The 13002-nt window shown below is 33.2% G+C and overlaps 1 protein-coding gene across 1 annotated transcript; it reads left to right on the top strand.

Annotated features, from left to right (window-relative positions):
• Nucleotides 1-152: 152 nt before the first annotated feature.
• Nucleotides 153-12767, top strand: LOC134238050 (diacylglycerol kinase zeta-like). Its single transcript, XM_062720182.1, has 5 exons — nt 153-195; nt 315-438; nt 559-595; nt 893-1056; nt 10903-12767. The coding sequence occupies exons 2-5, from the start codon at nt 372-374 to the stop codon at nt 10953-10955; spliced, it is 321 nt and encodes a 106-aa protein (XP_062576166.1). The 5' UTR covers nt 153-195; nt 315-371; the 3' UTR covers nt 10956-12767.
• The last annotated feature ends 235 nt before the right edge of the window (nt 12768-13002 follow it).

Genomic DNA, 13002 nt, shown 5'->3' with positions numbered 1-13002 from the left:
GAAAATATTTTTTAACAAACTTCTATTTTCATTTTGGGATTTTTGATAGATGTAATGACTCAGTTAGAGTGATAGAAAAATGTGTTCACTAAATGACCAGTTACATGTACAAAAACTTTTTTTTAACATTATAAACTTCTCTCTTTTTTTGTTTTAGGATTGATAGATGCTTCAAAGAGAGGTGATTTAACAAAGGTGGGTAAATTACGATATTTATGGGTAAACAGGTATCATTTTGTATTATTTGTCACAGTTGATTGATTATATACTGATTATTTTCACAGTTCACTGATTTTTGTAATTTTTCTTCACAGTTGGTTGACTTGTTCTGTAATCAGGATGCGGACCTTCTAGCGACTGACCAATATGGCATGACCTCACTGCACCATGCTGCACGATTTGGACATAAGGGCATTGTGAAATATCTCATAGATAATGGTAAGACAGTTAATTCTAATTAATAATAGAAAGATACCTCATTGATAACAATAATAAGGAAACCTAAAAAAGAGCTAAAACATTATAGAAAATATCTCAATAATACATTTATCTTTACAGCGCCCCCGGTCATTCTGGATATGGTGGACTATGAGAAGTAAGTGAGGGAGTCAATGTTACATATGACTGAATTTTTCACTTATGGATAGCAGTAGACAGATTAAAAGATTCAGATTGCTTTCATTTAAAAATATCATAACTGTATTCTTGCTGAACCTAATGCAATATAGAATGATAAGAAAATAAATTCTATCATCTGAACTCAAACAGAATTGTACCTATTGCATTGTTCCCAAAAAAAAAATATACTGAATCCCTTTCCTACTGAGTGATTTTATACAATGGTAATTGCTTGACTTTGAACCTCTTTGATGATTTTGTCATTGACTTCCAGAGGACAGACAGCATTACACAAGGCAGCGTGGTACCAGAGACGGACGATCTGTTACATGTTAGTGGAGGCCGGGGCCTCCCTCACACGTACTGACTATCAGGGGAACACGCCGCGACTACAGGCACTGAAGGCCGATGACAAAGAGCTGGCCGCTTATCTAGAAAGTAGGTCACCCACTCAGGGGAGTCATGTCATTCATTCTAATTCATCTAAATTTTGTATAGACTTTGATGTACCATTATGATCTGATTTTAAATCTTGTTCAAAACTTGTTCTATGTAAATGGGCCAGAGGACAAATTAGTTGTAGGTTAGATATTTTTACAACTGATTCATTTCTTGTTAATTTATCTGTTGGCAGACAAAAGCATGACTTAGTAGGTAAAGTTCCTAGCTCCAATATTATACCTACTACAGGCTGATCTAGAAAATTACTATACAGACACTACACTGCTAATTTATACATAGAGAACCGCCCCCAAAATGTAGTGCTAGATGTAGATAGACTGAATGTATAAAATCAATTCTCCTTTGCTATCATGGTGAAGAAATGCAGAAAAAAATTCGAAATTTAGCAACATACAGAAATCCTCATTCAAAATCGATTTCAATACCATTATTTATTTTCAATTTCATTATGCTGTGACAAATTACATAACCTTGTATATCTGATGTCAATCATTAAGCTTGAGCCTTATTATTGAAGACAGTTATAAAATATGTAAATTAAGTGTCATTATTATGTTCCCCAAACGGAGTTTGGGAACATATTGTTTTTACTCGGTTTCTTATTAGGGTCTTCCGTCTTCAGCGGAAGACCCTTCTATTATTCTTTTGTTTCTTTTTCAATTTTCTTATTATTAGGGTCTTCCGTCTCCATCGGAAGACCCTACTATTATTCTATTGTTTCTTTTTCACTTTTATTATTATTTTTTTTTTTCTTTACAATTTTTGTGCAGAAGATTTCTCGGAGATGGCTCGACCGATTTACTTAAAATTTTCGGAGAAGGTGTATCTTTATAAAAACCTTATACGTTTTTTTCGATTTTTTGAAATTCACTTCCGGTCGGAAGTTATCGCCCTTTGATCGAAATTTTGATGACCTCCTTGTCTGTGATGGAACTCAAAAACGGCTTGAGCTAGAGCGCTGAAATTTTCAGTGATGATAGAGGACATATTGCTATGTTGCAACATGGTCAGGATATTTTCCGGAAGTGCCTAGTATGGAAGCTCGGTAGGGGTCAAAATTTAGGACACGAATCTTGACTGATTTTTTAAGACCTTTTGCATCATATCTTGTAAAGTATCATTATTTTGTTAAGACATAATGAACAGAATTTGTGCAGAATAACAAGATCTTTAATATCATATCAAGAAAAAAGTGCTGACTCATCACATTAAGGGCCAAAAGGGGCCAAAAGTCTTTTTTCGATAACTCTTAAACAGTCAATATTTTGTTAGACATTACAGAAGCAAAAATGTTAATCTCAACAATCTACAACTGTATATTATAATTTTAACGTCGTATGTGACATAATTAGGGGCCACAAGGGGCCAGAATGCTAAATCTTTGATGCTTTGTATCTCAAAAGTGGTAAATATTTTGACAAGTAATATTGAACAAAAGATGTTCAAAATAATGTTCTGAACAATATGCAACCTTTCATTTTTCGCTAAACGTCCCCATTAAGGAGTTGAAGGGTTGGCCCCTAAATATTTCTTTTGCCAATAACTCGAAAACGAAAGAGAACCTCTGAATAGTTGTTGAACAAAAAGTGTTCAAAATCCTAAGAGCTTTAAGATGAGATCAAGAAAAAGGGGCTAAGCCCTCAAATTAGGGGCTGAGAAGGGCCAAAAGTCTTCTATCGATAACTCTTTAGCAGTTAATATTTTGTTATACATTACTGAAGCAAAAATGTTTATCCCCACAATTTAAAATTATATATTGTAATTTTAATGTCGTATGTTACATAATTAGGGGCCACAAGGGGCCAGAATGCTAAATCTTTGATGCTTTGTATCTCAAAAGTGGTAAATATTTTGATAAGTAATATTGAACAAAAGATGTTCAAAATAATGTTGTAAACAATATGCAATCTTTAATTTTTCGCTAAACGTCCCCATTAAGGAGTTGAAGGGTTGGCCCCTAAATATTTCTTTTGCCAATAACTCGAAAACGAAAGAGAACCTCTGAATAGTTGTTGAACAAAAAGTGTTCAAAATCCTAAGAGCTTTAAGATGAGATCAAGAAAAAGGGGCTAAGCCCTCAAATTAGGGGCTGAGAAGGGCCAAAAGTCTTCTATCGATAACTCTTTAGCAGTTAATATTTTGTTATACATTACTGGAGCAAAAATGTTAATCCCCACAATTTAAAATTATATATTGTAATTTTAATGTCGTATGTTACATAATTAGGGGCCACAAGGGGCCAGAATGCTAAATCTTTGATGCTTTGTATCTCAAAAGTGGTAAATATTTTGACAAGTAATATTGAACAAAAGATGTTCAAAATAATGTTCTGAACAATATGCAACCTTTCATTTTTCGCTAAACGTCCCCATTAAGGAGTTGAAGGGTTGGCCCCTAAATATTTCTTTTGCCAATAACTCGAAAACGAAAGAGAACCTCTGAATAGTTGTTGAACAAAAAGTGTTCAAAATCCTAAGAGCTTTAAGATGAGATCAAGAAAAAGGGGCTGGGCACTCAAATAAGGGGCTGAGAAGGGCCTAAAGTCTTTAATCGATAACTTGAGCAAGTAATATTTTGTTATACATTACTGAAGCAAAAATGTTTATCCCCACAATTTAAAATTATATATTGTAATTTTAATGTCGTATGTTACATAATTAGGGGCCACAAGGGGCCAGAATGCTAAATCTTTGATGCTTTGTATCTCAAAAGTGGGAAATATTTTGACAAGTAATATTGAACAAAAGATGTTCAAAATAATGTTCTGAACAATATGCAATCTTTCATTTTTCGCTAAACGTCCCCATTAAGGAGTTGAAGGGTTGGCCCCTAAATATTTCTTTTGCCAATAACTCGAAAACGAAAGAGAACCTCTGAATAGTTGTTGAACAAAAAGTGTTCAAAATCCTAAGAGCTTTAAGATGAGATCAAGAAAAAGGGGCTAAGCACTCAAATTAGGGGCTGAGAAGGGCCAAAAGTCTTCTATCGATAACTCTTTAGCAGTTAATATTTTGTTATACATTACTGAAGCAAAAATGTTTATCCCCACAATTTAAAATTATATATTGTAATTTTAATGTCGTATGTTACATAATTAGGGGCCACAAGGGGCCAGAATGCTAAATCTTTGATGCTTTGTATCTCAAAAGTGGTAAATATTTTGATAAGTAATATTGAACAAAAGATGTTCAAAATAATGTTCTGAACAATATGCAATCTTTCATTTTTCGCTAAACGTCCCCATTAAGGAGTTGAAGGGTTAGCCCCTAAATATTTCTTTTGCCAATAACTCGAAAACGAAAGAGAACCTCTGAATAGTTGTTGAACAAAAAGTGTTCAAAATCCTAAGAGCTTTAAGACGAGATCAAGAAAAAGGGGCTAAGCACTCAAATTAGGGGCTGAGAAGGGCCAAAAGTCTTTTATCGATAACTCTTTAGCAGTTAATATTTTGTTATACATTACTGAAGCAAAAATGTTTATCCCCACAATTTAAAATTATATATTGTAATTTTAATGTCGTATGTTACATAATTAGGGGCCACAAGGGGCCAGAATGCTAAATCTTTGATGCTTTGTATCTCAAAAGTGGTAAATATTTTGATAAGTAATATTGAACAAAAGATGTTCAAAATCATGTTCTGAACAATATGCAATCTTTAATTTTTCGCTAAACGTCCCCATTAAGGAGTTGAAGGGTTGGCCCCTAAATATTTCTTTTGCCAATAACTCGAAAACGAAAGAGATCCTCTGAATAGTTGTTGAACAAAAAGTGTTCAAAATCCTAAGAGCTTCAAGATGAGATCAAGAAAAAGGGGCTGGGCACTCAAATTAGGGACTGAGAAGGGCCAAAAGTCTTTTATCGATAACTCTTTAGCATTACTATTTTGTTATACATTACTTAAACAAAAATGTTTATCCCCACAATTCAAAACTATATTATTGTAATTTTAATGTCGTATGTTACATAATTATAATAAAAATCTTTATCATTATTTTAGAATGAAAATCTCAATCAAAATTTAATCTCATCTTATCAGGAATCGGACGGAAGACCCACTCGTTGCTCGCAACGAGATCGTTTTTTTGTTAGGGTCTTCCGTCTTCAGCGGAAGACCCTTCTATTATTCTTCGGTTTCTTTTTCACTTTTATTATTATTATTATTATTCTTTTTTCTCCTTACCGATTTTGTGCAGAAGATTTCTCGGAGATGGCTCGATCGATTTGGTTCAAATTTTCGGTGTTGATGTACTTCTATCTGAAGTTTGTACCGGCGCTTCGATTTTGAAAAAATCACTTCCGGTCGGAAGTTATCGCCCTTTAATCAAAATTTAGATGACCTCCATGTCTGTGATGGAACTCAAAAACGGGTCAAGCTAGAAAGCTGAAATTTTCAGGGATGGTAGAGGACATGTTGCCATATTGCACCTGGGTCAGGATATTTTCCGGAAGTGCCTAGTATGGGAGCTCGGTAGGGGTCAAAATTTAGGACACGAATCATGACCGATTTTTTGAGACGTTTCGCATCATATCTTTTAAAGTATAAATATTTTGTTAAAACATACTGAACATCATTTGTGCAGAACATCGAGATCTTTCATATCATACCAAGAAAAAAGCGCTGACTCATCACATTAAGGGCAAAAAGGGGCCAGAAGTCTTTAATCGATAACTCTTTAACAATCAATATTTTGGTATATATTACTGAACAAAAAATGTTAAGCTTAACAATCTACAACTACATATTATAATCTTCATGTCGTATGGTACATAATTAGGGGCCACAAGGGGCCAGAATGCCAAATCTTTGATGCATTATATCTCGAAAGGGAGAAATATTTTGATAAGCAATATTGAACAAAAGATGTTCAAAATAATGTTCTGAACAATATGCAACCTTTCATTTTTTGCTAAACGTCCCCATTAAGGAGTTGAAGGGGTGGCCCCTAATTATATCTTTTGCTAATAGCTCAAAAACGAAAAAGAATTTCTGAATAGTTATTGAACAAAAAATGTTTAAAATCTTAAGATCTTTAAGATGAGATCTCAAAATAGGGGCTGGGCACTCGAATTAGGGGCCAAGAGGGGCCAAAAGTCTTTTTTCGATAACTCTTTATCAGTTAATATTTTGTAATACATTACTGAAGCAAAGATGTTTATCTCAACCATCTTCAACTATATATTATGATTTTTATGTCGTATGGTACATAATTAGGGGCCACAAGGGGCCAGAATGCTAAATCTTTGATGCTTTATATCTCGAAAGGGAGAAATATTTTGATAAGCAATATTGAACAAAAGATGTTCAAAATAATGTTCTGAACAATATGCAACCTTTCATTTTTTGCTAAACGTCCCCATTAAGGAGTTGAAGGGTTGGCCCCTAAATATTTCTATTGCTAATAGCTCAAAAACGAAAAAGAATTTCTGAATAGTTATTGAACAAAAAATGTTCAAAATCTTAAGATCTTTAAGATGAAATCCCGAAAAAGGGGCTGGGCATTGGAATTAGGGGCCAAGAGGGGCCAAAAATCTTTTTTTGATACTCTTTATCAGTCAATATTTTGTAATACATTACTGAATCAAAGATGTTTATCTCAACCATCTACAACTATATATTATGGTTTTTATGTCGTATGGTACATAATTAGGGGCCACAAGGGGCCAGAATGCTAAATCTTTGATGCTTTATATCTCGAAAGGAAGAAATATTTTGATAAGCAATATTGAACAAAAGATGTTCTAAATAATGTTCTGAACAATATGCAACCTTTTATTTTTTACTAAACGTCCCCATTAAGGAGTTGAAGGGTTGGCCCCTAAATATTTCTTTTGCTAATAGCTCAAAAACGAAAAAGAATTTCTGAATAGTTGTTGAGCAAAAAATGTTCAAAATCTTAAAAGCTTTAAGATGATATGAATAAAAAGGGCCGATTCCTAAAATTAGGGGCCGTTAGGGGCCAAAGGCCGATTTTTTAAGTCTTTAATGTTCAATGTCTTTTTACAGATTGTGGTAAATCATTATTTTAGAATGAAAATCGCAATCAAAATCTTATCTCATCTCATCAAGAATTGGATGGAAGACCCACTCGTTGCTCGCAACGAGATCGTATCTAGTTATTATTATTATTCTTTTTTTCTGCACAAATTTTGTGCCGACGATTCCTCAGAGATCTTTCGATCGATTTGTTTCAAATTTTCAGGGTTGGTGCAGAATTATCTGAAGTTAATTCCGGCTGAAGGATTTTTTGAAAATCACTTCCGGTCTAGAGTTATCGCCCTTTTCTTAAAATTCAGACGACCTCCGTGTCTGTGATAGAACTCAATAACGGCTTAAGCTAGAGCGTTGAAATTTTCAGTGATAATAGAGGACATGTTGCCATGTTGCACCTGGGTCAGGATATTTTCCGGAAGTTTCTAGTATGGAAGCTCGGTAGGGGTCAAAATTTAGGACACGAATAATGACTGATTTTTTAAGACATTTTGCATCATATCTTTTAAAGTATAATTATTTTGTTAAAAGATACTGAACAAGATTTGTGCAGAATGACAAGATCTTTAAAATGATATCAAGAAAAAAGTGCTGACTCATCACATTAGGGGCCAAAAGGGGCTTAAATTCTTTTTTCGATAACTCTTTAACAGTCAATATTTTGTTATACATTACTGAAGCAAAAATGTTTATCTCAACAATCTACCACTGTATATTATGATTTTCATGTCGTATGGTACGTAATTAGGGGCCAAAAGGGGCCAGAGTGCTTAATCTTTGACGCTTTATATCTCGAAAGTGAGAAATATTTTGACAAGTAATATTGAACAAAAGATGTTCAAAATCATGTTCTGAACAATATGCAACCTTTTATTTTTCGCTAAACGTCCCCATTAGGGAGTTGAAGGGTTGGCCCCTAAATATTTCTTTTGCAAATAACTCGAAAACGAAAAAGAATCTCTGAATAGTTGTTGAACAAAAAGTGTTCAAAATCTTAAGAGCTCCAAGATGAAATCCAGAAAAAGGGGCTGGGCGATCAAATTAGGGGCCAAAAGGGGCTAAAAATCTTTTTTCGATAACTCTTTAACAGTCAATATTTTGTTATACATTACTGAAACAAAAATGTTTAACTCAACAATATTTAAGTGTATATTATGATTTTAATGTCGTATGTTACATAATTAGGGGCCACAAGGGGCCAGAATGCTTAATCTTTGACGCTTTATATCTCGAAAGTGAGAAATATTTTGACAAGTAATATTGAATAAAAGATGTTCAAAATCATGTTATGGACAATATGCAACCTTTCATTTTTCGTTAAACGTCCCCATTAGGGAGTTATCGGGCTGGCCCCTAAATATTTCTTTTGCAAATAACTCGAAAACGAAAAAGAATCTCTGAATAGTTGTTGAACAAAAAGTGTTCAAAATCCTAAGAGCTCCAAGAAAAAATCCAGAAAAAGGGGCTGGGCGATCAAATTAGGGGCCAAAAGGGGCTTAAAATCTTTTTTCAATAACTCTTTGACAATCAACATTTTGTGATACATTACTGAAGCAAAAATGTTTAACTCAACAATATACAACTGTATATTATGATTTTAATGTCGTATGTTATATAATTAGGGGCCATAAGGGGCCAGAATGCCAAATCTTTGACGCTTTATATCTCAAAAGTGAGAAATATTTTGACAAGTAATATTGAACAAAAGATGTTCAAAATCATGTTCCGGACAATACGCAACCTTTCATTTTTCGTTAAACGTCCCCATTAGGGAGTTATCGGGCTGGCCCCTAAATATTTCTTTTGCAAATAACTCAAAAACGAGAAAGAATCTCTGAATAGTTGTTGAACAAAAAGTGCCCAAAACCCTAAGAGCTCCAAGATGAAATCCAGAAAAAGGGGCTGGGTGCTCCAATTAAGGGCCAAAAGGGGCTAAAAGTCTTTTTTTCGATAACTCTTTAACAGTCAATATTTTGTTATACATTACTGAAGCAAAAATGTTTAACTCAACAATATACAACTGTATATTATAATTCTAATATCGTATAGTACATAATTAGGGGCCACATGGGGTCAGAATGCTAAATCTTTGACGCTTTTTATCTCGAAAGTGAGAAATATTTTGATAAGTAATATTGAGCAAAAGATGTTCAAAATCATGTTCTAAACAATATGCAACCTTTCATTTTTCGCTAAACGTCCCCATTAGGGAGTTGAAGGGTTGGCCCCTAAATATTTCTTTTGCAAATAACTCGAAAAGATACAGAATCTCTGAAGAGTTGTTGAACAAAAAGTGTTCAAAATCCTGAGAGTTTTAAAATGATATGAAGAAAAAAGGGCTGATCCTTAATTTTAGGGGCCGGTAGGGGTCAAAAGTCGATTTTAGGAGTCTTTTATTGTTCAATGTCTTTTTACAGATTATGAAAAAAAAATCATTATTTTCGAATAAAAATCTCAATCAAAATCTAATCTCATCTCATCAAGAATCGAACGGAAGACCCACTCGTTGCTCGCAACGAGATCGTATCTAGTTATTATTATTATTATTTTTTTTCTTATTTGTTCTCCGGTACTTTTTTGTCCGCGAGTGTTCTCAGAAACTGTTCACCCAACTGAGCTAAAACCTTTTTAGGGTTAATAGGTGTGTAGTGTAGGTGTGCGGAACGAAGGTCATTTTGCGCGCAAACGCCTGCACGTGCGTGCGCGTGAAATGACAGGTATACTTAATATAGCCATAACTTTTACATTTTTCGATGAAATGCTTTAAACTCATTACATAAGGATATATTAATAGTGTAAATTATATGACACTGTCAAATTAGCACGAACTCACGCGCATGCACGTGCACCTTGCTCTGATTGGCTGAAACAAAAATCTCAATATCTCTTTCGTTTTTTGACAAAATGCTTTGAAATTTAAATATTTAACATGAATTAGGATAACCTACAATATGATATGAAAAAAAATCATGAAATTACGTGCATGCACGTGCACTGCAATCTGATTGGCTGAAACTTTAAATGGCTATATCTCCTTTGTTTTATGACAAAATGCTTTGAAATTTAAAACATAATCATGCATTAGGATAGCCTACAATATGATTTACAAAAAATTTCAAGAAATCACCCGCATGCACGTGTGCTGCAATCTGATTGGCTGAAACTTTAAATGTCTATATCTCCTTTGTTCTTTGAAGAAATGCTTTGAAATTTAAAACATTGTCATGCATTAGGATATCCTACAATATGATATAGAAAAAAATTCATTCACGCGGATGCACGTGTGCTAAAATCTGATTGTCTGAGACTTGAAATGGCTGTAACTCCCTCGGTTTTCAACGAAACAGGATGGGATTTAGAACATAGATAGATATAAGGGCCTCCTACAAGAAGGTATGGTCATCATGCACGTGCACGCACGTGCGTGCATTTGGAACGAGTGAAATTTAAAATACACTTGAATGAGTGATTTTTAATACTTTTGAACTTAATGCTTTGATATATACACATGTAGTATATTAAGATACATAGAAAGCGTAGACAAGATGATATGATCATTACGCACATGCATTCATGTGCGCATGCGTGCAATGCTAAAATTTGAATATAATTCGTATCCTTTTCGGAAAACGTTGTTAATGTCAAAAATGCACAGAGGTTGTCATTTAATAAGGCTTACAGGGAATATGGCACCAAAAGGTAGTTGGGGAGCGTTTGGGGAACATCTGTAACGGTTCCCGTTACAATTAGTACTAGTTATATTTTGTTTTATTCAGGTCAAGAGGAAGAAATGAAAAAAATAAATAAAATTCTCTCGTCTTTTTTTTTGTAGGTCAGGAGCATTTTCAACTGGTTGTGTCAGAGGATCAAGAAACAGCTGTTTGACTGGTTCCCCAGAAAACAGCAGTTTGACTGGTCCCCCGAGTTCCATTAAAGGCCAATACATGTGATAAAAAACCCCTGAACTTGGCCCTACATTGTGATATTTCTGACAACTTTCCACTTTTTCGTGTTTTCTCCCAGTTTTGTGATGCAGTGAATGGTGTGAGTCATGAGTGAGGACTTTATAAAAGAGTGAGAGATTTTTTTTTTCTACTTTTTACCCTAATATCTTTGTCTAGGATTATTTTTGTCTTTGGATTTGATTGGTTCTCACAATTATCTGTGATATATAGGCTGTTTCAAATTTATTCACAGTTTGTGTATTCAAAATTGGATATTTGATTTCAAATTTGCAAATTATTGCTTGAATTTGAAGTTATATATATCACAAGGATACTTGTTGATACAAGTTATTAGCAAGTAAACACTTTCTCCAGACTTTTTCTTTTTGGATGTTTATTCAGTATGTTTATAATATACCATTTGTACATGTAGATATGTACAGATGTAACAAATTTCTGATGTATTCTCGCTGAGAAACTTATTGTATATTTCTTTTGCTACACATATCTTTTACATAGGTACAGATGAATTGATTTCATGTGTATTCGAGACCAAATTTGTTTTGCAGTAAAGCAGTTAGTGTATTAAATTACAATTGATCAGCAAGCTGGGTTTACTTGCTCCTCAAGCAGTGCTTGAATATGTCTTTTTTTGTGATCATTTTTATCAACCATATCATGATTCTCTGTACAGATATATTTTACTACCTACATTGGGAAGAAAATGATGTCCATATATCTTGTTATGTTTGTTGTTATAACACAAATTGTTATTGCTTAATCCGAAAACCACACAGAAAATCTTCCATTTTTTTCACTTGAAATAAAAAAAGATTTTGCTTATTCTCGCACATTTTTGCATAGCCATGCATAATTTATAAAGAATATTGTAAACATTTGTATTTATTTATAGTAGTCTCAAAATTTGTTTTATTGTAGTGATTTTGAAATTGAAAAGGATTTGTTTATAAATTTCTATAGCTCTATGTCATTTTTTTTTTGTGTATTCTATACTTCTTATAGTTACAAGTTTTGTAGTTGATTTTTTATTTGTATTATTTTCTATTATTTATGCAAATAGTTTGAGTTGGAGAAGGTCCCATTCCAAAGCAAACTATGGCAATATCACAGCATTATTTATTATGTTAATTAGATTCTTTAACATTCCCTATGCAAAAGTTGAGCTTATTGGATTAATAACCCGTGTTTAACTATCCTCCAATACTCTTACTGGTATTTATTTGATATACATATATATGGTAATATAGACATTAACTGTTTTTCAATTTTAAAAGAAAATTGCATCAAAAGAAACATTTTTCAACTCATTGGTTGCAACATTAATTTGCAAAGAAAAAAGGAAGATGAAGTTTTTTTTCCAGAAAAACTTTCTTTTTCAGACACGCCGATATTTAGCATTTTAAGGAATGATTCGTTATGGTCTTTTGTATTTTAAGAAACGGTTCATTATGATCTTTAACTTCATCTGTAATGCTGATTTTAATTATGTACAAAAAGTAGAATTTTAAAAAAGGGGAGAAAATCTTATAAGAATAACAGTTAGACTAGTTTTTCTGTACACATTTCATTTACTCCCTGCTTAGAAAAGGAAGAAATCAGAGATTTGAAAATGTTAACTTGTTGAGATAAACTCCGCAGAGAATATTGGAAGATTTCATTCTTTAGTTTTGTAATTTATTTCTTTTTGAGAAGTTGTAGAAATACACTTTTTTTACTTTACATTAAGTCTGCAAATAAATACTGTAAAAAGAATCCCATAAAACTGTTATATTTATTGCTCAGCAGAGTCACTTATGTGATTTACTGCCATCCTCAAACTGTTGAACATTTTTTGCTTCTTCTCATACTGTAGATTCCTTATTTTTCGCGAGTACTTTTTATTACGAACTGGGTCTTTCACGTCATATCGCGAGAATTTTAATTCGCGAATGGACGGTTGATCAACAAAATTTACATAGATTTCAGGA

Source organism: Saccostrea cucullata, unplaced genomic scaffold, assembly GCF_032062105.1.
Source record: "Saccostrea cucullata isolate Sc308-1 unplaced genomic scaffold, CSIRO_AGI_Scuc_v1 ctg3211, whole genome shotgun sequence".
Taxonomy (NCBI): domain Eukaryota; kingdom Metazoa; phylum Mollusca; class Bivalvia; order Ostreida; family Ostreidae; genus Saccostrea; species Saccostrea cuccullata.
This window is presented reverse-complemented; position numbering and strand designations above follow the sequence as displayed.